At 36.5% G+C, this 25,368-nt stretch overlaps 2 protein-coding genes across 14 annotated transcripts in view; one reads left to right on the plus strand and one right to left on the minus strand.

Annotated features, from left to right (window-relative positions):
• DLG2 (discs large MAGUK scaffold protein 2) overlaps positions 1 to 25,368 on the plus strand; it is a 1,976,108-nt gene that overhangs the window by 16,685 nt on the left and 1,934,055 nt on the right. For 12 of the 13 annotated variants that reach the window (XM_025419434.3, XM_025419437.3, XM_025419438.3 and 9 more), the window contains exons 1-2: positions 7,587 to 8,820; positions 23,775 to 23,906. In XM_025419434.3, coding sequence (XP_025275219.1) covers positions 8,802 to 8,820; positions 23,775 to 23,906 — 151 coding nt within the window. In that variant the 5' untranslated portion in view covers positions 7,587 to 8,801. Of the gene's footprint in view, positions 1 to 7,586; positions 8,821 to 23,774; positions 23,907 to 25,368 lie in introns of those variants that run through there. The other variant, XM_049098993.1, reaches the window with a different exon arrangement.
• Positions 128 to 6,890, minus strand: TMEM126B (transmembrane protein 126B). The gene is made up of 5 exons (XM_025419477.3): positions 6,729 to 6,890; positions 3,581 to 3,702; positions 2,141 to 2,334; positions 955 to 1,066; positions 128 to 680 (listed from the first exon to the last, which is right to left on the minus strand). Exons 1-5 carry the CDS (start codon positions 6,810 to 6,812, stop codon positions 497 to 499), a joined length of 696 nt encoding a protein of 231 aa, XP_025275262.1. The 5' UTR covers positions 6,813 to 6,890; the 3' UTR covers positions 128 to 496.

The following is a 25,368-nucleotide window of genomic DNA, read 5'->3' on the forward strand; positions in this document are numbered from 1 at the left end:
TTATATTTTACACAGTATCTTGAGATGTAAGATGCTTAATACATTTCTTATGAATGAATATATAAATGTGCAGAGCAGACCTTGACATCCCAAACCCATTTCCACACACAATGAAGAAAGATGAAGCTTACATTTTTTTTTTTTAAAGATTTTATTTATTTATTCATTAGATTACACAGAGAGGAGAGAGAGAGAGGCAGAGACACAGGCAGGGGGAGAAGCAGGCTCCATGCAGGGAGCCCGATGTGGGACTCGATCCGGGGTCTCCAGGATCACGCCCGGGCTGTAGGCAGCGCTAAACCGCTGAGCCACCAGGGCTACCCTGAAGCTTACATTTAAATACTGAAGTACTGAATATTTATTGAGTACCTGCTGTATACCAGGCAAAAGGAACAGAAACAAACTGTCCAGAGTTACTTTTAACTCCTTCAGCAATGCCTGAGTCCTCATCATAAAAAACTCCACTCTGCTGATTTAGTATCCATTCACTCTTTGATTAATCTTCATGTACAGTTTTCTGAAGTGTACTTTCAAATATTGCATAGTGCTGTAGACCATTAAATATTCCAAAGACAGTCTGAAAGACTAGAGGAATTATCATCCCTTTTATCTCTCTTTGACTAAGCAGCAGCCAGTAAAGTAAAAACTTTCCTTTTGGTGGCAGTGGAACAGTATGATACCTAAAAAGGAAAAATAATTAAGAACTTCTTCTGGATATATTTTCTATGAAAAGTTCATTGATTTTTCCTAAGTGGATAATTTTTATTCTAAGGTCTTTCATGTAGATAGCAAAAAAGGTTTAATTAAGGCTATTTGAAGTACCAAACTACATTCTGATTAAAATGTGTCATTTGCAGCTGCATAATAAGAAAAGTTTATTAACATTAAGGAAACAAAACAAAAAAAAAAAAAAAAAAGGAGAAAGGAAGAAAAGGAACAAACAGATGGACTTACTTGACTGCCAGGTGTCCATTTTTAGAAAAAGCCAAACCACAGGGATATAAAAAACCACATACTATGCCGACCAGTGTACTCCTCAGAACACAATTTTCCTGGCTTATATTGCCTGGAAAACAAAAGTAAATTTGGTCTCCTTTTAAAACTCAGAATAAGAACTATTAAGACACTCTTGTGCCCTCACAGAGTAGTTATCTGTACTGTCCTCAATCATAGTGAAACATAGAATATTAGAAATTCAGTCTAAGGCACGTGATAGACTAAATGAACCACATTAAAAAATGCTTTTATTACACTTAAGGAGAGTTATCTCTTATATATGTATTTGTTGAGGAAGCAATTTCAAAATGAAAAATATTAAATTAGCAGACCCAGACATCTGGATTCTAGGTTAACATAGTTTTATTGTTAGGCATGTATTAGTGATATAATGCTGCATAAAAGAGACCCAATCTCTAACCTTTAGGTGATGCCACCAGGAAAGAAAGAAAAAGACAAATATTTTTAAATAAATATTTAAATAATTTTTTAAGTGTGCACAATGCTTTGAAGGTAAAATGAATAGAGAATGTATCTAGAAACATAAACTACCCTGAGGGAATCAGAGAAGGTTTCCCTGGGAAAGAGATATATAAGCAGGATTCAGAGGTTCCATCAATTACTAGTTATGAAACTTCAGGTAAGGGGAGGAGGCAGGAAATAACATTAGAAGTCGACGTAAGCCAGATACCTCATTAGGCATTTAACGTACAGTATTTTAATTATCACAACAGTCCTGTGAGGTGAGTACTAGTATCCTCATTTATAGGTAAGACAACTGAATCTTAGATATTAAATGACTTGCCCAATGTCATAAAACTTAAGTGGTGGGAGGCAGAATCTGAAATCATGTCTGTAGTATGCCTAAAGCTTGCTTTTCCTCCAGTGTATTATGTTGCTTCTTAGCCTACGTGAACATGTCTTGGCTTTGGTTGTGTATCTGTAAAGAGGACATAATACCACTTGCCCTTCCTAATCAGGAGGACTTTTGCGGGGATGAAATAAGACAATATATGTGAAAGTACTTAATTGGTAAAGCAATATATAAGCATTAGTGATCATCATCAGCAGTTGTAACAGTATATGTTAATGTGTAATTTTACTTAAACATAAACACATTATACATTAATGAATTTAAATTTACCTAAATACAAAGCATCCGTTACAAGGAACTTATAGGCGACTACAGTAGACAAAAACGGAAGTGTAGTCACTGATGCATATGTCTTCAAAGCATCATGTTTAACCTTGAAGCAGTGTCTGAAAATGAGGTTGGCCAATAATCCAGAGAAACTAGCTGCTGTTCCAAAGAAGACTGTGCCATATGTATTTAAAGTCCTAATAGAAAAAACAATGAGAAAAATGACATTCACATTATATTCTCTTAAGATATATAGCCTTTCCTGAGTGGTCTTTTATTATTACATATTTACTCAACACAAACTATATCTTGAACACTTAACTATATAAAAGACATTTTCTAAGTGTTGAGGATGGGGTAGTGAATAAAGAAAAAAAATCCCACCTCTCATGGAACTTGCATTCTAATGAGAGGATAGAATTATCTTTCTGAGATCACTTAGAGTGGTTCTAAAATTGAACTCTATTAAGAGAGAAATTTTGGCCACAAATAGAAATGAGTATGTACCAATATAGCCAAATATTTTGAGATATCTAAGCCTAAGAATATTGCTTTTGCTATTAAAAGAATTTGCTATATAATATGAACAAAGGTTGTTTACATTTGGTTAGGCCTTCTAGCCAATAACTATTTCTTAATTAGTGCAGGTATAGTTCAAATAACTTGTCTAGGACTGCCAAAACTTCATGCAAAGAGACAGATCTAGTTTTACTTATTCAGATTTATACCTAAATTCAGAAATGTCTGAGGTCTAAGATTAAATCCTTTTTTTTTTCTTGAGCTCTGTTAATCTAAATTGAAATGGTAATATGAAACTATATGTACATCATGGAATCAGTATTCCTTTTTGCTGAAATCAGCACTGCGCTGAGTTAATCAATTCTAAACTGAATTTAATTTGTAATTGAACATCAATTAAATATAAGTAGCTCCCAAAAGGGTGTTTTCCTACTTGCTTTTAAAGATGTTTATTGTAAGGCAGCCTGGGTGGCTCAGTGGTTTAGTGCTGCCTTCAGCCCAGGGCCTGATCCTGGAGATCCGGGATCGAGTCCCATGTCGGGCTCCCTGCATGGAGCCTGCTTCTCCCTCTGCCTGTGTCTCTGCCTCTCTCATTCTCTCTCTGTGTCTTTCATGAATAAATAAATAAAATCTTAAAAAAAAAGATGTTTATTGTACAAATAACATTTCAACAATAATTTTGGACATTTTCTTTTTTAAGAAGCAAAATAAATTATCCACAGTCCCAATATTCCAACAAACCACTATTTCCACCATCCATGTTTCCCTCCAGTTCTTTTTTTCATGAACTTTCTTTATAACCTACTAAATTGAGTTAATAGGATTGTAGATCCTCAGAAACAATGGCAATATAGAAGATCGGCAAATAAAGTTATTGACTTTCAGTCAATAACTGAGGTTATTGACAAGGGGTGTGTCTCTTACTTTTCTCTTCTAAGATATTCAAATTTTTTTTCTATGATTTCAATGACCATTGGTCTTCTGAATTTTGCATCTTCTAGAGAAAGACTGGGCTGACCAGGTGTGTATGTTGCCATGCTGATGTCCTGGAAAACACAAAATTTCAGACCATAATAGCTAATGATATTAATAACAAATCTTATAAATTTTAGATTCAGATTAAAAAACATTTAGACTCTAGTAAAATGTCATCTGCTTTCACATACTTTGTCAATGATTCAATCAGCATTTAGTAGCTTTTGTTATCTGCTAGACAATGTTTTTTTGAGAAATTGGTAGGATAATGATCATCTCTACTTTTAAAAATATTTTATTTATTTATTCATGAGAAACAGAGAAAGGAAGAACATAGGCAGAGGGAGAAGCAGGCCCCCTGTGGGGAGCCTGATGCAGGACTCAATCCCAGGACTCCGGTATCATGCCCTAAGCTGAAGGCAGACATTCAACCACTGAGCCACCAGGCGTCCCTATTTTTACACTTTAATAGATGAAAAAAAAAAAAAATGAGGTTCAGAAAGGTTGACCTCCCTTAGTACCTAGTGTAGAAGGATAATCTCCTGAGATACTGAGTTTTTATTTTCCTTCAGTTTCCCCCAAAGGCAGCGAGGTCCTTTGTAGTTCTTGCTGTAGCTTTTTCAGAGGTAGAAGGAAGCAATAGCTACTTGTTGGCAACTATCTCATGAAAGCCTGAGCTCATTTTGGAGATTATGTTTCCTGAAGAAGCAGAGCAGGGATTGCCTTGGAGAATAGTGACAGAGAACATCAGAAAGAGGGACACTGTTCCAGGCTAGGAAGAGGTAGTGGGTCATGGATAGCTTGGATTACATAAATTATATATCCAGCTCCCTAGGAGCCCCTGGGGCAGAAGCATAGCCTTTGCTGGAAACTTTATGTGGTATACCAGGGAGCCTGGACTCATGGCTGTGTCCCAAGTGTGATGTATGAACAAACAGTTGCCAATGTCAAGGGACCATGTAGGTTTATACGGTAGCATCTTAAAAGGAAGTAAAAAACAGTGATAGATAAAACAAAATTGGATCCTAGGAAAGGATCCTTTTTGAATGTTTTGCTCGGGGTTAGACTTGGATCTCTGTCAAAAGTCTTAACATTTGTTAAATCTTTTTATTTATGGGATTGGCATTATGGGATTCTAGATGAGATGATGAATAGATTAAAAAAATATGGCCCTTCACAATTTATATTGACCTCCATTTTAACATTTATAATCAAGGGGATAAACTAGATCTCAAATATCAGGGGTCTCAGGCAAGAGAATTGGAATGGATTAAGCATAAAGAACAGAGAAGATAAAAAATCGGTAATTCTCAACCTTTAGTGTGCACAAGAATCACATGGGGAGTTTATTTGAAATGCGATCTCTTGAACTCCCTCCTGATATCTGGATTCAATGGCAGTAGGGTGAAGTCTAGAAATCTTCATTTTAATAACATCAGTGATTCTGATGCTACTAATCAGTGGACACATGGCTGTAATTGTTGAACATCACTATAATTCTCATTTGCTGAATAAGTGATATGTACCAATCTTAACCCTAACTAACGAAAGGCTAATTCATCCATGGCATCAACATTCTGGAGATATGGGCTCTTCTCAACTTTCATAAGCCCAGGACACAATGAGTAATAATGGAAAAGTTTTCCTGCATCATTGCAGAACTGGACTCAGCTAGTACTACTCTTTTTGTTTAAAATATCTGGAGGACAAGGAAAGAAATTATAAATTACATTTTTCTCACAGACTAGATTTAATCTTTTGGCTCTATTGAACATCTAAATGGAAAATGGAAGATAACAGTAATATCTAAGGGAGATTCTGTATCTAATCCATCTAATGTTCTATCAAGGCAGATAACAGTAACATGGTAATTTATCATAGGTTTGTTTAAAATAAATGTTTATTTTACTGTCATCCAATTCATTTGAGTCTCTTACTTCCCACAAAGAAAACTCTTAGGCAATGCCTTATACCAACCTTCCACCTTGTCTACACTATCAGTACACAGGGAGCCCAGAGACCCAGTATTATGATTCTAAAATGCTGAAAAAGGACAAATATGTGTTAAGTACAAATATTTATGTAGTGCCTAGTCTTTGGAAAGCACCGTTATTAAAGCAGAGAAATAGACTAATAACTTTCTGATACTTTTTTTTTCTGATGGACTCTTAACAAGTACTAAAATGTAAAGACTTTGCTATAATCAACTTTCTAAAACTTTTTTCAAATTTTTATTTAAATTCCAGTTGGTTAACATATAGTGTAATATTGGTTTCAATAGCTGAATTTAATGATTCATCACTTACATATTAACACTCTGTGCTCATAAGAAGCGCCCTCATTAATACTCATTACCTATTTAGACCATTGGCCACCCACCTCCCTCCATCTACTCTAATTAGTATTTTATCTAAAAACTGACTAGTCCAAGGCCGCTAAACTGGTCACCACTATTATCCCCGTAAGACTGTATGTATTCAGGTTTATAGTCTGCAAAGCATTTTACCATATTGTTCTGCTTTTACGTGTAGTATTTACCGGACTTTCAGAATTTTATTCAATATTCGCTCATCATTTACCAGCACTTGGTATTCGACAGACCCCAGGGTAATTAAGATGCAGTCGCGTTCTCCGGAATCTACAACCCAACCGAGGTCAGGACAAAAAAGGCAGGTAATTTAAAGGCAGAATTAGTGTGCCATAAAAACAAAACGAAAACAAACAGAAGACGTAAGAAAAGCCAAACTTAACCTAGCCAAGAGAAGTGTGGGAAGGCTTCCGGAGTAAGTGACGTTTAAACGAATACTTGAAAGAGGAGAATTTGGTGGGGTGGAGATTGCACGGTAGTATTTCAAGTTGAAAGCCAGCTCAAAGGCCAGGAGGCAAGAGAAAAGAAACTGCAAGCGGTCGGGACCGGACTTTAGGTCTCCCGCTTTCTCTCCGCCTCTTTCCACAACTTGGGGCTTCACTGGTTGCGCCCTGCACGGACCTGGGAGTCTGTTCGCTTTAGATTCTGAAAGCCCGTCATTTCAGAAGCGTCCGTAAATACACGGAGGCTGCAGACATCACGACTCCTACCGCCCCGGGTTCCCCCTACCTTGGACGCTTCCCCCGCTCTCGCCGGCACGTGCACACCCGCGTCCTCCCGCTCAGCCCCGGCCGCACGCCCGAGCGCCGCCATCTTGGCGGGTCACATGACTGGCGGTGGGCGGGGACCCAGAGCGCCCGGAGCGGGAAGCGGTGCCGGCTCACGCCTCTCGCCTGCAGCCCGGCCCTCCCCGGCCCAGTCAAAAGCCGCGCCCTCCATCCTGGCTGTGATTGGGCGCGGCGTCCAGAGAGGAGGGCGGCCCATTGGCTTCGCGGGGTCCAGACGCCCGTGGGCCCGCCTTCTCGCCAGCCCAGCCTTCCCTTTCCCTGCTCCGTGGTAGCCGAGCTCCCCCTTGCCTCCTGCCGAGGGGTGCGTGGGGGCGGTCCGAGCGCGAGGATGTGGCTGCGCGCTCTCCTCCCCTCTGGGCACCTCGGTTAGCTGGGCCGAGCCGCCCGGCCTCTTCGCTCCTTGGGGGAGTCCTCCCCTCTGGCCTGGCTCGTGTGTTGAGGCTCCGGCTCCCCGGGCACCTCCTGCCCAGAGCTCGCAGCCGGCAGCCGGCGCGGCCCCGAGCAGCCTCCCCGCCCCCCGCCGCGGTCTGGCTCCTCTCCCGGCCGTTAGTCCCCTCGTATTCCGTCCTTTCACCCCGCTCGGAGAGGGGCCCGGGGGAATTCTCCCCCCACTGCCCAGGAAGACCCCTCTGCCGGCCGGTGTTCCGGGGTGCGGGCGGGGGCGCTGCGAGGAGGCCTGGCGCCCTTTTGTGCACGTTCAGTGCCCAGCAGTACCTCCCAGACCAGCACCCCCGACCCTCCAGTCTCCATGTCTTAGAGAAGCCAAATTCGAGAGTTATATAATTTCTAGTGCTGCTGTCTCTCCTGCCTGAGGAAACACTTCATCGCGTGGAGGGTGCAGGACATTTCTGTGCACTTCTATATAAGAACGGGGTGTGGGCAGGGGTGGCCAGCGGTAGCAGAGAGATTGCTGGTCTTTTCTGCAAGAGGAAGGTGGGTAGTTTGGAGAGAGATGGAGAGAAAGGGTGGATGTGGAAGCCAAGCAGCAGAACTCTGATGTAGGAGATCGCGAACCGTTTCCACAGCTTGTGCTCACATGCCTAATACTACCACATCGTCTCAGAAAACACCTCTGGGGGAAGGTTTGACTTCTCTCGAACAGTCTCAGTGTTTTTCCTCGCCGGGTAGGGAGCTGCTTGGATGCGAAGAGATGGCATGATGTGAATGACTCCAGTGTGAAGAAATCTGCTTCGCCAACTCATCCTGCATCAAGTGCCCATTGAGTAGCGCTGTCACTTTAATGTCTCCATGCCAAGGGATTGCTTTCCTTCTTTTCAATCCTCTCGGTTAATACATGGGAGGATCAGAATCAGAGGGGCATTAAGGATTAAGCCCGAGGGGCTTGGAGAGCACAGAAGAAAAAAATGAAAGTGACAGCAAGCTGGATCCTGTCTTACTGAGGGGGTGAGATCTGGAACTTCTGGTCCAGTAAATAAAAAGGGGCCTTTCAGTCTGTGTTCTGCCCCCAGAAAACTGTTCAAACTCACCCACCTTTTCAGAGACCAGAGTCAAAAGGCTTCTAAAAGTATTTTTTTGTTGTTGTTGTTGAGGAGGGGATTACATTTTTCTCTAAAGAATTGAGGATCTTTATCATCATCCAGTTCATCTTTGAATTTGATCATGTATTGAGTAAGGAGGCAGCTGTGTAAATTTGGTTTGTGCCTTAATTGAGTTAGCCATTGAATTCCAAAAATGCTGATGCTTGAAGAGGAATTTTAATAACATTTTCTATGCTTACAATAATTTTCTCAGTTTTTTTTAAAAGAATAAATGTTTTATAAAAATTGAAAAACTCAAGGTTATTTTTCTCTGAACTCTGTGGGCAGTGTCAAAAGTTTAATTGTGGGAAAAATACATAATTTTTTCTTTATCTGGAAGAGAAAACAGGCTGGATTTCAAAATTGAACAGTGAAGTGGTTTGCAACAGTTACCTGGCTCTTGGCCTCAGTCCAGCTGGATCAAGTTGAGACCTGAAAAGAGATCTTGGATCCTGTGACAGTGGAAAGACCCAAGAATGCCAGTCAAGAAGAAAGGTGGGCTATGAGGCTTCCTATGTAATATATATTTCTCCCTTTTCTTGGTTCTGGTATTTACTATTTAAATTGTATTTCATTTGAGAGTAAAATTTTACTTCGGTTTTGAGAAATATTTATGGTCATACTGTCTTTTCTGTGGTACTCATTCTGTAATACTATTTTGCTAAAGTGAAATGAAGTAGGACTATAATATACAGTTATAGACATGTGATTTCATAACTCGAGTTGTCTAAATTACCGTTTATAACCAGCATAGATTTGATACCACAGATTTGAGCTTTTCTTTAGCTTGTTTTCTTAGCTTGTTAAAGGTTACTCTTGAACAATCTTTAAAGATGAAACTTGTAAGTGGAGCTCTTCCTCATGGACTTAATATTTATCAAGTGATTTACATAGTTGTAAAGGATAACGCAGTTGTACTGAACACAGTTACAGATTTATTAATCTTTTGATTAAAGTAGATTTCGTATTTGGGTTTACTCTAGGGTAAATATTCACTTTTGTGATAAAGCACAACTTTGGTAACTGCTGTGTTTTTCCAGATGTATGCATCATCTAGTAACATGATTGGCAAGTTTCCCAAATGAGGCAAACCCCTAACTCCCGATCGCTAAAGTATAGTCTATTATAGGTCAGGGCATGGAATTCACTTTAACTTAGATCCACCCCAGGTTAACTTTATTCCAAAGGATCCTAATGAAGCCAGTTTTGTTGGTTTTGTTTTGTTTTTTGACATGGTGTGGAAGATAAGATAAACTATAAAGAGTTTTCTCAAGAGTTTTGAACCAAAATTTATTAGAACACCCTTGCACTCCACTATACGGGACTAGCGTAGATCCAAGTGCTGACCAATTATATGAATTGCTACACACTGAAACTAAAGTTCAAGGTGAAGGTTTAAAGGCAACCTGTCTCTGCACGATGTTTAATCCTTCTACCTGTGGATTTGGAAGGTGCATTGAGGAAACTTACAATGAGTGAGATGCTTTACCCAACTGATAATCTGTGGAGATGGACGATGATATATGAAACCTCTGAAATACCCAGAAACGTCCTTTTGTACATTGAACTTGAGACTGGGGTTGTTTCCTTTTCCTGCTCTCCCCCATAGTATCACTGAGAGAATTAAATGCTCTATAAGATTTTGGAGACATATCTGTCCAGACTTGACACGATTGGTTTATCTGGAAGAAGAATGGTTTTGGTAATGTAGCCAATAAATGACATGGCTCTTTGACTTACTTAACTTACTGTGTGCTTTTATTCTCCCTTCTGGACTGCCTTATTTTAGATTAATGATTGAATTTAAACACATCGTGTATGTGTGTATGTAGCAGGGAGAGGAGATGGGAAGGAGAGAGAAAAGGAGAGAGGCCGGGTAGAGAATTGGATAAAAAGTTATCTGGGAAGGAGATGGAGGATGAGTAATTGATGTTCTAGGTATGACTTAGCTAAGCAGGTGTCTTTTTTTTTTTTTTTAAATGATGTCTTTAAAAATATTGAAGTATAGTTGATACGCAATGTTACCTTAGTTTCAAGTGTACAACATAGTGATTTGACAAGTCTATATATTATACTATGCTCACCACAAGTGTAGCGAAAATCAGTCACCATACAAAGCTATTATAATACCATTGACTATATTCCATATGCTGTAACTTTTATCCTCACGACTTAATCATTCCATGACTGGAAGCCGTACCTCCTACTCCTTTTCACCCATTTTTTGCACACCTTCCCTCCCCCTACCCTTCTGGCAACCATCAGTTTGTTCTCTGTATTTATGGGTCTGTTTCTGTTTTTTGTTTATTCATTGGTATTTTAGATTTCACATATACTGAAATAATATGGTATTTGTATTTTTCTCTCTAACTTATTCACTTAGCAGAATTCTCTCATGGTCCATCCATGTTGTCACAGATGGCAAGATTTCATTCTTTCTATGGCTGTATAGTATTGTAGAGTGTGTGTGTGTGTGTGTGTGTGTGTGTGTGTGTGTGTATCACATCTTCTCTATCCATTCACATAACCCAATACTTGGGTTGCTTCCATATCTTGTCTATTGTAAATAATGCTGCAATAAACATAGAGGTGCATACGTATTTTTGAATTAGTGTTTTTGTTTTCTTTGTGTACATACCCAGTAGTGGAATTCCTGGATCATATAGTATTTCTATTTTTAATATTTTGAGGAACCTCTATACTGTTTTACATTGTGGTTGCACTGCATTCCTACCAACAGTAAGCAGGTTGATCTTAACGTTCTAAACCCAATAGGCTGAGTTTCTTAAAAGTTCCTACCTTTGAAGGAAGTTACAAAAATTGCAGTGACATGATTGGAAATTACATGATATGAGTAATAATTGGATGTTTATTTCCTTCCTTATTTCTTCCTTTTTCCCTCCCCTTTCCCTCCCTCTCCCTCCTTTCTTCTCTTCCTTCTTTAATAATTGGTTAATGATAATGAGTCAACTTTTTAAAGGAATCAACAAGTTCTAATTAGCAAGACAAGTATATATTTGGGTTATGCCAAAATCTATGCATTATGTAATTTGTGAACTGATCTACTTAGAAAAACAATTATGTTGTTTTTAATCTTTTAAAACTACTTAGTATCAAGATATACGTTTTTGAATCTTACAGTAAACTAGCCAAATAAATTATGATGTATGTGTTATATTTTTAATTGGCTAAGCTTAGTATTCTTACTATTTGTATTATATCTAAAATGTAAGTAAAGCAAATATTTTAAAGTATAACCTAGATTTATTCTGCGGAGAGTAGTGTCTTTTATCATCTCTTTCTTCATTGTTATATGTGGTAGGTATGATGAAAGAGCTAAATTAAATCTAATTTTAACAATAACTATCCTCATTGAACCAAATGTTTATTGATTGCTGAATATATTCTTGTTGAAACAAGAAATTTTCATCAGACTTTTCATTTGATATTTATTTTCTATGTTATTGTAAGAGTAGAAAGGATATTGGTCTGGTTAGTAACATATAACTGTGGTGGGAAGTGGGAATGGGAGTGGACATCTCATAAAGTCCATTTTTTGACCCTATTTTTGATTAGGTCTTAGATAAGCTGAAATCTTCATATTCACCACTATTTTGCTTTAAAAGATTATTTTCTATCTCTCCCACTCCACCACTCTCCATGTTTTTATAGATTTCAGTTTGTTCAAAAAGATTTTTCATTTCTTTGTTAAAGATGTTTTCTCCCCCAACAGTTGCTTTTCATTCAGGATTCTCTTTTCTGTTGTAGTAACTTGATTTGCTTCCACCTAAACCTTTGGGACATCTTTGACCTATTTGTGAGAATTCAGGGCCAATCCAAGATAAATTGCATTAGCATACTCTGATGTGATACAGGATCATGGTGTATCAGATGGGGCTATTTCAACAAGACTTGTTGAATTGCTCTAACCTGATTGCATGTTGAATTAATGTAAGAAATCAGAGTTAATGATAGTTGTGTCCTTCTCTGCGTTTCAGTGGGAAGTTGTTATTTTAATGATAAAATATACTCAATAGGATTTTTTAGTATGTTGAAATATGACATTACATTAATTGTTTACCTTAATTAAATCAATGCTTTTAATACTTTGAGATTGATGCTCATTTCATTTCTGCGTTTAAACTTTGGTCTTATTAATTATCCTCTGAACATTTATTTATTTATTTGTTTGTTTATTTATTTTTAAAGATTTAATTTATTCATGAGAGACAGAAAGAGAGAGAGAGAGAGAGACTGGCAGAGACACAGGCAGAGGGAGAAGCAGGCTCCATTCCATGCAGGGAGCCTGACGTGGGACTCCATCCTAGGTCTCCAGGACCACACCCTGGGCTGTAGGCAGCGCTAAACTGCTGAGCCACCCAGGCTGCCGTCCTCTGAACTTTTATTTATTTTTTATTTTTTAAAGATTTATTTATTTGTTTATGATAGACATAGAGAGAGAGAGGGAGGCAGAGACACAGGAGGAGGGAGAAGCAGGCTCCATGCCCGGAGGGAGCCTGACGTGGGACTCGATCCCAGGACTCCAGGACTGCGCCCTGGGCCAAAGGCAGGCACTAAACCGCTGAGCCACCCAGGGATCCCCTATCCTCTGAACTTTTAAATTTGAATAGAAATCTATCTGATATTTTTCATTTATATAACACTTTATTTCCTTTAAATTATTTTTATAACTCTTCTCAGTGATATAACTGTGTATAAATTTATTTTTACCAAGTACTGGAAGTTAAATATTACCATTTTCATAATTCATATGTTTTGACATTGTTCTTTTTAAAGAAAGCCAAAATGTGTTGTGTAATTAGAAACCTAAGGCTTGATATTGCCATGTATCTCATGGGCATCCTTGAAATTGAGATTGTTGGTTCCTGGGTACACAGTCTTTCCTTTTGGTTGACCATACTTCCTAAAAGTGACACTTTTGGTTTTTCTTTTTTTCTTCCTTTCTCTGAGGATGGAGCCCTTAAAACTCTTTTGTTCATTCCTTCCTCATTTGAAATTTTCTTCTTTCATTATCTGTTTCTTATACTTTGTGGCTTAATTTCTTTTTTATAGTATCTTAGTGATTTATATTTGCCATTCATTATCTGGATATATTCTCTTTATTCTCTTTACATCTCTAGCTTTTCTTAAATTCCTGGACTGGGTTTTTTTTTTTTTTTCAGAGTCTTTAAAGGGAGAAAATGTGTACCTGAATTGATTGTACCCGAGTGACTGTTTTATTCCTTTTGCATATATTTTACTATATTTGTTTGAACTTTCATATTTGCCATACCAGTATTATATCCAGACACTTTTTCCATTTCGAAACCTTTGTGTTTTTTTCTTTTTCCTAGCCAATAAAACTCAAAAGAGTTAAGTACTGAGTATTTCTGGAGAGGGATAGGAAAAGATAGTTTTCAAACGTTTCCAATTTCTGTAAGTAAAAGTAAAATAGATAATTTATTAAAGAATTTTTTTAGATTTAAAAATCCCTCAAAAAGGTCATCTGCACCTTGGTTGTGAGAGTTATTGGAAACCATGAAGCCACAGATTCTCGATGTTAGAAAATACTGGTCAATCCAGGAGGCATAAAGAGAAGGCAATCTGGAGAGAGAAACAAAAGAATACATTTTGTATTCTGCTACTGATTAAGAGTATGCTATGAAGCAAGCAATAGACATCGTATTAAAATTATCTGTTAATTGAATTTATTTTACAATTCTTATGTATTGGAAATTGTGAAAATGATATGGTAATGACTTGATACAACAAAATATTTGAACTGTTAGGTTTTTGGTAAACCGCCCAAGTGTTCCATATATGGTAGAATATTTTTTCTCTCCTTTAGGCCTATCATTGTTTACTTCCTTGAGTAGAAAAGTCTAATCAGTGGGGAGATGTTCAAAAAATATTGGATTTTTAAAACATGGAATTAAGGCATTCTACTCATTCATGCCTTTGTTAATCAGCCAATCAATCAATTGCTCACTCTTTTATTACAATATACTCACTAAACTACAGGAATGATCTTTCTCAATTATATACTCTCATTATATACTCTCATTAATATTTACTGTGTAACCATTTCAGTGGCTATAAAATATTTTTTACTATAAGGCTAAGATGTATAAAATCTTTTTTTTTTTTTTAACTAGGGAATGAGGACCTGTTCTCCAGCTATAATTCCTGCTCAGGAATTTGTATCAGTCAAGGCACGAGGGTTCTGTATCCTCAATGTAGGTTGCTTTGTCAGCAAAGGATCATGAGTTTTACCCATTCTCTTCTGTCCAGTCAGTCATTCTGAGTTCCAAGTATAAGCTTTCTGCATAGGTTCATTTTTTTAGTAAGTTTCTCAAAGCTATTTCAAGAATTATGGCCAAACCACCTACATTATGAAACAATTCTTCTGACCTGATTTGTTTTAGAATTTAAGACCAAGAGGAATGATGTATATAAAGTAGAAAGTCCTGTGAAAACGAATTAAGTTAGAACTTTAAAGATTATGGGTAGGTATGGCAAAATTATATATCTCTTTCTTCTGATGACACCATTTGCTGGTCACTGAGGCTCTGACTCTTTTAGATAAGATTTTGACATTTCTCTGTGACATTTTTATCATTAACAGTGTGATAAGACTTGGAATAAATCATTAATTCTATTTAAAATCCTTATAGATAATAAACCAGAAATTCTTTAAAAGCTAAATGTGTTATATTTTTAAGGCAGTAGATTTACTTCTATTTATTTATTCTATCATTTATCTACCCAGCAAAGATTTATTGAGTGCCTACTATGTACCAGGGACTGTGCTAGGTGCATGTTTTCCAGTCGGAGATGATATTCAGTGTCTGCCTTTATGATACTTAAAATTTATTAAGGAAATACGTGTGGAAACAGGCAGTTTCAGCATTATGTGGTGAGGTTAACACAGTGTCATGTCATAGATGAGGAACACTCAACCTCATCTGGAGGAAGCAGAGACTTCTTTCTGGAGAGGTAACATTTAAGATGAGACACAAAAGACGAGTAGACACCAATGTGAGAGATGATAAGCTGTTGTTTCAGATCATTATTTATTTTCTTTGCCTCTTGAACTTACCATGACCTCTATCATCATCATCATCATCATCATCATCATCATCATCATCAATAGTAATGATATTGTGGGGAAAAACCTAAACCAGTAGTTAAAAGACCCGGCATCTAGAAGATTCCATAATCATTGAGATAAATTCTCAGTCTATAAATTCAGGTTTATAAGAAATATCCATTCATTTTCTATAGGTCAACCTTGTTTTTGATTCTTAGTCCCTGAGTGGTGGACAAAATCACTTCCATCATTTTTGAGGTTTTCCCTACTTTTCTGGAATCATGGTAGAGTTCCACCTGGAACGGGGGTATAATCTGGTTATTGACCATCCCGTATATAATAGTTTACCCCTAAGTTATGGGTTCTTGTGTGTAGAAAGAACTATCTAGTTCTTTCTGGTCTGATGGTGATTTGCTACTTCTAAGACATTGATTCTCTCCTCCCCCCGGAATTTCTGTATTTCTCTTAACCTAGATGAAGTTATGATGCCACTACTTACTGAGTTCTTTCTGCCTTCCAGGCAATGCTGTAAGGAAGCAGAGCCTAGATCCTTGTTGCCTTGGAATCCAAAGACTTCTCTTTCTCTTCTTCATCTGAGAAAATCTTTATCTAGATTGGGAAGATGCTAGGAGATGTCTCTCTCCATACCTGCGAATCTTTCTTTCATCTCTATAACAAACTCTTTTATTCTGAGAGTTTAGATTTTAGGAAAGCAAAACTCGAATAACTTAAAAATCACTCTGTTTTTGTCCTGGCATATACCTCCCTTGAGGTAATAAAATACAAAACCAGGTACCTACTTAAATGGGAAGAAAGAACATGGGCAAATTTTGGGAGAGAAAAAAAAATTAGTATCTCAAAGTGCCAATCTCCTACATGTACAAGAGTTTACATGCCTTCTTATGAAGATGCCACCAGGTGACCTTATGAAAATCATGTAGCTCTTCTGAACGTCAGTTTCCTTTTCTAAAAGGGGTTTAATATATTCCCTTCTCCTTAATACATGCTATTTCTTTTCTACATCAAATAAGATAATGTAGGGGATCCCTGGGTGGCTCAGTGGTTTAGCTCCTGCCTTTGGCCTAGGGCATGATCCTGGAGTCCTGGGATGGAGTCCTGCATAGGGCTCCCTGCATGGAGCCTGCTTCTCCCTCTGCCTGTGTCTCTGCCTCTCTCTCTCTCTGTGTGTGTGACTATCATAAATAAATAAAAATTAAAAAAAAAAAAAAAAAAAAAAAAAAAAAAAAAAACCAAATAAGATAATGTATATGAACTTTTATAAAGTTAGTGATAGAATTAGGACCAGAAGCTCATCCAATGTTCTTTTCATTATATGAGTGTGGTGTTATAGGAACAAATGAATGGCATCACAGTGCAGTGGAGAAGAGCCTAGGGATGGAATGTAATCTTTACCATTAGCTGGCTAAGTTATCTAAAGAAAATTGACAGAATGAGCTTCAAATTCCTTATCTTAAAACATGACTGTACTAATAATACTCACCTTTTAGGATTATTATTGTGATGGCCAAATAAAAATATCTAGCCCATGTAAAAGTTGTAAGTAGGAAAGTGATATACAAATGCTTATAATCAGAATATTTTTTTTCCTTTGGTTCAAAGTCAGAGTCCCCTTCTATCAGTGGTCTGAGTCTAGCTTCCTGGTCAGCTTTTGGAGCAAGCCTGCTCCGATATGGCAAGGACACATCTACTTACTGACAGGAAATGCCATACTGTACTTTTAAAAAAAATAGATTATGGTAACATTTTTTATGAGTATTATCTCTTTCATTGATGCTAACTAAAGTAATTTACAAGCTTACCGGTATTTACAGAATATAGCAATCTTTAGATCTGCTCTAAGACTGGTCAGATATTTTTTCCACAATTCAAGTTCCAAGTTTTAACTCTGGAATAAGGTATATTTCAATATTCAGCTGAAGGTGAAAATTGCTATTGTCTTCCTTTCTATTTATTACTACTTAACATTGAAATTTCCCCATTGTTCTCTTCAACAATTCTATAGAAAATCTGAAAACATGGCTTATCTGAAAGGTAGAAGTAAAAATTTGTATCTTTTTGTTTCAACAGGGAAAATACCATATCAACAGATGTTTTTTGAAGTATAGTAAAACTTTTTTTTGGGGGGGGGTAGAGAGTGAAGTATAATTGCTACAAGCAATTACAGAAAGAAGAAATACTATGATCTTTTCCCAGTAAGTTAGATTTCAGTATGGTATAATATTTTAGAGTAGGCTTTGGTGCCAAATCAGATTTGAATCCTGGTTTCAGCACTCACTGGTTGTGTAGCCTTGGGCAAGTTATTTTGTACTCTCAGTTTAGTTTTCTCATTTGCAAAATGTGTATAATAGAATATCTCAGGGGGCTTCTGGCTGGCTCAGATGGTTAAGCGTCAGATTCTTGGTTTCAGCTCAGGTCATGATCTCAAGATTCTGAGATCCAGCCTCAAGTCAGGCTCTGTGTGGGGAGTCTGTTTGAGGATTCTCTCTGCCCCTCCACCTGCTTGCATGCATGTACTCTCTCAATAAATAAATAAAATCTTAAAAAAAAAATCTTCCAGAGCCTAGTATTCTTCCTTGAGTATAAGGCCAAAGTAAAATGGTCTCTACTGACATTAGCTTCTTTCCTCCCATGGTACCTGGTATCTCACCATAGCACTATTACACTCTATTTTAATCTTTTGCTTTGTTTAAATTTCCTGTTTAATTACCTTTACTTTCATTCAGAAATCTCTGAGAATGTAGAATATTGCCTATACTGAGTTTCCAATATCTGGAACATAGATAATTAGTAAATAGCTGATAAATGAAAGAAAGAACTTCTTATTATTGATCTCCCAGACTTCTAAAGGTAGGGCTATTTATATATTATAAATAGAATTTTTATGTTAATTAAACTCATGAAAATTAGTAATTCAACATTTAGCACTAGATTCTAAAATTCACTGGTACAATTTATGTCTGATTCTGAGATCTTTTTTTTTAATTTTTTATTTATTTATGATAATCACAGAGAGAGAGAGAGAGAGGCAGAGACATAGGCAGAGGGAGAAGCAGGCTCCATGCACCGGGAGCCTGATGTGGGATTTGATCCCGGGTCTCCAGAATCGCGCCCTGGGCCAAAGGCAGGCGCCAAACCTCTGCGCCACCCAGGGATCCCTGAGATCTCTTTTTTTTTTTTTTTTTTTTAATAGTAATTTACTCAACTCTATTTCTGGAGGATTAAGGGTGGTAGTGTAGAGAGAATGCTATACTTGTAATTAAAAGCTTTAGCATTAAGCTCCAAATCTGTTATTTAGTAGTTCTGTGCTCTTGGACAAGCTGCTATGGATTTCATTTTCATGTATACTAGACATGATATGAGTTCTTAGTGGTGAGAATCAGAAAAGATAATGCATGTAAAAATTCTTTTTAAACTGTAAGAAATGTTGCATAAATTTATGTAAAGGAATTTCATTATTCTAATGACTTTCCAAGATTTTTGTATTAAGTTCACCTTTTCTTCTACTATACTTTCATCTTAGTTTTCTTTTTCTTTTCTTTTTTTTTTAAAAGATTATATTTATTCATGAGAGACACAGAGACAGAGAGGCAGAGACATGGGCAGAGGGAGAAGCAGGCTCCCTATGGGGAGCCTGATGCAGGACTTGATCCCAGCATCCTGGGATCATGATCTGAGCTAAAGGCAGACGCTCAACCACTGAGCCACCCAGGCATCCCTCAGATTTTTCTTATACAGAGATGAGAAGCATAATAATCTCTGTTGGTTTGGAGAATATCTAGCTGTTTTGAAGTCTTTTTATAGACTTAGCATTTGATTTGATTTTCTTTTTTTTAAAAGATTTTATTTACTTATTCATGAGAAACACAGAGAGAGGCAGAGACGTAGACAGAGGGAGAAGCAGGCTCCCTGTGGGGAGCCCGATGTGGGACTCGATCCCAGGACCTTGGGATCACCACCTGAGTGGAAGGCAGACGCTGGACCACTGAGCCACCCAGGTGCCCTCAACTTAGTTTTCTTAACAATACCATATATTCTATAATTTTTCTATTTTTAAGTTGTGGCAAATAATTTTGTCAGTTCTTCCTTCTTTTTAAAAGTACATTTGTTAGCACTATTGTCATTTACTGTTTCAAATTTAAATTGCATGTCCCAAATTATTTATAGCTTCTGGCAATGCTATTCTTAAACCAAATAGTTGAACTTTAATTAAGAGACACATGATTACCCATAATTCCAATTATATAACAGTCACCATATCCTTTGCATTACATATTTCCTGCAAAAAATTTTTTATTTTAAAAAAATGATTCCCAAAAAAATAAAAAATAAAAAAAAATAAAAAAATGATTCCCCCTCTCCTGTGCCTGTCTTTAGGTAATCAAATTTAGTTTCCTTCTTTTAGCACATTGAGGAGTCATATGAAGATAGATTTTTTTTTTTAAGAATGAAGAAAATAGAATTAAGGTAATTATATTGGCAATTCAGGTGAAAAATTCTCTACTTATAACTGGTATCAATTAAAATATTAGTGCTGTATTGGATAATTATCTCAACTTTCTACTTTATTCAATTTGTCAACATCTGATTAGGGATTTTTGTCTTGTACAACAGGATCCTTGTCATCTTGTCTTTTTTATTTTTTGCTTAATTTTTTCACCTTTGCAAAAGTACCTAGTTTTAGATTACCCTCAAGCTCAAGTTTTCATTAATAAGATATAAGAATGTAAGTAGAGAGAGATAAAGGACATAATGGAATTGACACAGGAAGGTAATCATTACTGATAATCAAAAGAAGCAAGAAGGGCAGCCATAATTCCAGCACTAGACGCTGTCATGCAAAAGCCTCAATTGTCTAAGAGAAACATGACCGCATTAACCATTTTTTTAGTATTCATATATTCTAGCATCTTATTTTGTGTGTCAGATTTTTCTTTTTTAAAGATTGTATTTATTTATTCATGAGAGACACAGAGAGAGGCAGAGACATAGGCAGAGGGAGAAGCATGCTCCCTGTGAGGAGCCCGATGCAGAAGTTGGTCCCAGGACACTGGGATCATGATCTGAGCCAAAGGCAGATGCTCAACCACTGAGCCACTCAGGCGTCCCCCAGATTTTTCATCAACAGAGATGAGAAGCATAATCTCTGTTGGTTGGAGAACATCTAGCTGTTCTGAATCAATACAGTGTCTTCCCTGGGTAGTTACTAAGTAAATACGTGTTGTGTAAATTAGTCCTCTTATCTAGCAAATTACATTCATAGGTGTGATTATGGAAATGCTGTTGATACAATTTTAAGAATTGCCACTTACAAGAATAAAATATCAGAGTAAGTGAATACCTACAAAAGTGACACAGAAGTGAAAAAGAGCTTAAAAATTAGAATTGTAAAAAGAAAAGAAAAGATGTCTGCTACTTAGTAGATTTTCAAAGACTACCTAACAAATGAAGGGATGAATAAGACTAAACCTTGAGGCACTAGAGATAATCAGAAATTTAGAGCCCAAAGATACATATAGGTACTGAAGAAGGCATACTGTATTTATGGTGTTGTTGATTACTTACAGTAGTGATTAGGAATGGGTCCACAAGTGAGGTCAGTAAGCCACTATCATTTCAGGGAAATTGCTGATTTTTTAACTATTGTCAAAATGTGGATTCAAATATTTGTTCTTGATTCAGATAGTTTAAATATTATATTTAAATAAAATGTTTTATCCTGCAAAGTATGAAAGCATTTAAAAAATTAAAGTTCTTTGCAAATATATTAGCATATGTTTATGTCTTATTCTAAAATTGGAGGACTCCCTATACATCCACATTCATTTATGTTTATAACCTTTTTAGGTAAAAAAATTGTTATGTGACATCCTTCTCTATTTGCTATTGCCTATTGAAATTCTCCTTTCTTTAAATGGAGTGAGCTTGAGGTTTGCTATGTTATATAGGAAAATTAGGGAAGACCTCATTGATACAGTAGTATAGGAGCAGAAATGTGAAAAAAGTAAACAAGCAAGCTTTATAGGTATCTGAAGGAAGAATATTTAGGTAGAATAGTGGGTTTAGAGGCCCTAGTGTAAAAGAGTTCTTATTAGATGTGAGAAAGAGCAGTGACCACTGTGGTTGGAGTAGACTGGGCAAGAAGATAGGAGTAATAGCTGAAATTAGACAGGTAGTCTTCTGCTAAGTGAGATGAGGAATCACTGGAGGGTTTGTGTTGGGGATGACATCATCTGGCTTATGATCTTTCTGGCTGCTGTGTTTAAGAAAAGTCTGCATGAGAGCAAAGGTGGCAGCATGTAGACTAGTAGGTTATTGCATTAGTGCAGGGGGTAGATGTTGGTAGACTGGACCAGAGTGGTAGCACTAGCAAAAGATAGTGGTGGTATTTAATGTTTGAGCCAAAAGAATTTACTGATGGATTAGATGTAGAGGATTAGAAAGGGAGAACAATAAATGATGACTCCGAGGATTCTGGGCTGAAAAATTGGAAGGGTGAGAGAGAGAACACGGTAGGAGAAACAGTAAAGGTAGGTATGATCTGGAGTTCAGTTTTGACAAGTTGGGATGTTTATTAGACATCCAAATGGAAATGTTGAATGTATAGTTGGATATGAATCTAGAATTGAGGGGAAAGATCTGAGCTATAAATACAAACCTGGGAGTCTTGAGGATTCTGATAATATTTAAAGGCAGGGGACTAGCTAAACTTACCTAGATATAAGAATAGAGAGGAGTCTCCAGATGTTTAGATGCTTGAGGAATGAGAAGGAACCAGGTAAGAGGCAGCTATGATATAGGAAGCGAAGCCAGAAGAGAGTGCTACTTTGGAAGCAGTGGTGTGCTGGAATGGGCTCTCACTAGGTTGCAAGAGCCTATTGTTAAATTTTCAACAAATTTGTTAGGTGATTTATTATTTTTTTAAGATTTATTTATTTATTCATGATAGACATAGAGAGAGAGAGGCAGAGACACAGGCAGAGGGAGAAGCAGGCTCCACGCCAGGAGCCCGACATGGGACTTGATCTCAGGACTCCAGGATCGCACCCTGGGCCAAAGGCAGGCGCTAAACCGCTGAGCCCCCCAGGGATCCCCATGTTAGGTGGTTTAAACATAGCCATTTAAAAATTAAATTATGTAAACTTACATTAAATAAATTATATTAAAAATAAAAGTAATACATACTCAAAGCTCACCACTTCCTAATATGTTTCTACATTTGATGCCATGTATATTCTTGAGGTTATTTGCATCTATTGTATGTGTATGGTGTTAAAGCTATGTAATGATGTGCTGGTGTGTATCTTCCTAAGTCTGTGTTCAATGACGTTACTTTGGCATCTTGAAATTGGCCGTGGTGGGAATATTTACACCTCAGAAATTACAAATGCTACAGATCAGGGGTTCATTTATTGTTTTGCTAAAAAGAAGTGATAAAGAAAATGTTAATAATGCAATTGCAAGTTAAAAGTATATTATGTTGGGCTGCCTGGGTGGCTTAGTCAGTGTCCAACTCTTGGGTTGGCCTTAAGTCATGATCTTAGGGTCATAAGATTGAGCCCCACATCAAGCTTCTGCACTGGGCATGGAGTCTGCTTAAGATTCTCTCTCTTCCTCCCTTTTCATCTCCTTCACAAACCCCTACTCATGTGTGTGTGCATTCTGTCTCTCTCAAATAAAGTATATTATGTCCCTGTAATTAACATAGAAGTCGTTTCTGTGGTTAGCATAGAAGTTGAGGAAGTATTTGTACACTATTCAAAAATTATTTGATTCAGCAAAGAAATCACAAAATTGATGGAGTGGAGGTTTATCACATAAGCCATATTATTTAATTTTCATCTTATTAATATAATGAAAAAAATAAACCAGTATTTATGTTGGAACTTCTCATTCATCAATTACAACCATATGTTGGCTATGATTGTAAGAACTAGGCAAGAATCAATAAAAATATTATTGAGAATCAATTGATTAAATGGATTTTATTATTATTTTATTTGTTATTTTTAAAAATATTTTATTTACTTATTCATGAGAGACACAGAGAGGGAGGACATAGGCAGAGAGAGAAGCAGTCTCCATGCAGGGAGTCCAATGTGGGACTTGATTCCCGGACTCCGGGATCACGCCCCGAGGCAAAGGCAGAGGCTTAACAGCGGAGCCATTCAGGTATCCCGATATGTTGGTAAATTGAACACCAATAAAAAATAAATTAAAAAAAATAAATGTATTTTATAATGAAAAGTTATATATATTATTTTGCATATATTTCATGTTTAATATTAGATTTCTATTTTTCTAGAACTATGAGATAGAATTTTAAAATCATGTTTTTCAGATACTGACCGAGCTTTATCATTACTGGAAGAATACTGCAAAAAATTAAGGAAACCAGAGGAACAGCAGTTGAAAGACGCTGTTAAAAAGGTGATGGGTATCTTTAAGAGCAGCTTATTCCAAGCTTTGCTGGGTATGTATTAAACATTTGTTTATCATTTTAATGATCAGAATTGGGCTTAATAGGTTAAGTAATGTGGTCAAAAAAACTAATGTTAACCAAATTTAAAATGAGTAATTTTCCTTGACAGTGGAAGGAAAGATTTCTTTTTTTCTTATTTAAGGCTAGCCTATAAAATAACTTTTATAAAATAGAAAAAAAAAGTGTTGGTTATTAAAAATATAAATATGGAAAGAAACTGTTTTATATAGGAAGAAAGGTTTACATAGGAAGAGACCTAAGTAGTTAGTTGTGAAAAAAATTGAGGACAAATGCTGGAGAAGGAATTTGCTTTCCTCTAGAGAAGGTATTGGCTAGCACAAAAACAATGGGTCATTTCTATTGAGTTAGAATCATAGTTCTCCTTTTACTCTCTTCTTAAAACAAAATTAAAATACTCTTTTCAACTTTTGCTTCTCTTATGAAAGTTTATGATCCAAATTGAAAAGTTTATTGATGAAAATCTCAGTTAAGTAAACAATCAACTAACTAAATAATAAAAAACCCCAACTCAATTATACTATATTTTACTATGCTTAAATAGTTCATTTTAAAGAATAACAGAGTCTGCTGGATATTATCATTACTTTTTCTGGTCTGGTGGTTATGGATACAAAACCTAAAAATGGGTACTTATGAGGGGTTATGAGGATTAATTTTGAAAATATTTTACCTGTTTTTATCATGTCTATATTTGTTGACAAAAACTCCACTTAGGGTGTGAATATAATTAAAAAAAACCATTAAATTTTGAAAATTTAAAATTCATCTACTGAATAAAAATAGAAGTAAAAAGCTTTATAGGATTATTTTGCCTGTGGGTTAATTTCTTTAAAATATTTTTCTGTGGCTGGTAAGAATTAATGACACAAATAACTATAATCATCTTAGCTGGTATTAAATAAAAACAACTCTAAATGGAGTCTTACAGAATTTAAGTAAATCCTATCATTAGAGAATAGTATTTTTAAACCACATTTTTAAACTACAAATTTCTTAATTAAAAATTAATAGTTTCCTCTAGTTGATAATTAGTAAAGGCCATTAACTGAACAGCAATATCTCTAAGTAGGTTTGTGTGATTGATGTGTTTTGTGGAGAATGACCAAGTCTTTTGAGAGTTTGAATTTTTGAGAGCTTGCTTTAGGAAGAGTATTGTTGGATGCTTTAGATAATTTCACTATACTTTGGTAATGTCACCATTTGGTATCACAGTATCATTACATGAGGAATAAAAGTGTGAATGAATGATAGAGAATTGAATTTTGCCATTGTATTGGGTGAGTGATAAATATCTTGACAAAAAGCCGATAGTGTAGTTTGAATTTCTCTAATAAAATGAAAGGCAACAATAATCTGTAAAAAGCTATTATGTAAGTAATCCTGGTGTCCAGCTTTGAATGGATGGATTTGCTTTGGCTAGTCTTTAAAAGCC

This window comes from Canis lupus, chromosome 21 (assembly GCF_003254725.2).
Source record: "Canis lupus dingo isolate Sandy chromosome 21, ASM325472v2, whole genome shotgun sequence".
NCBI lineage: Eukaryota > Metazoa > Chordata > Mammalia > Carnivora > Canidae > Canis > Canis lupus.

Bases quoted from the DNA above. Each gene is read 5' to 3' on its own strand.
- TMEM126B (XM_025419477.3), bottom strand. From the start codon at position 6,812: ATGGCGGCGCTCGGGCGTGCGGCCGGGGCTGAGCGGGAGGACGCGGGT. The intron at 1,067-2,140 runs GTAAATTTAAAT...TTTGTTTTCCAG, and splicing joins AACGGATGCTTTGTATTTAG to GCAATATAAGCCAGGAAAAT. The intron at 681-954 runs GTAAGTCCATCT...TTTCCTTTTTAG, and splicing joins AATGGACACCTGGCAGTCAA to GTATCATACTGTTCCACTGC.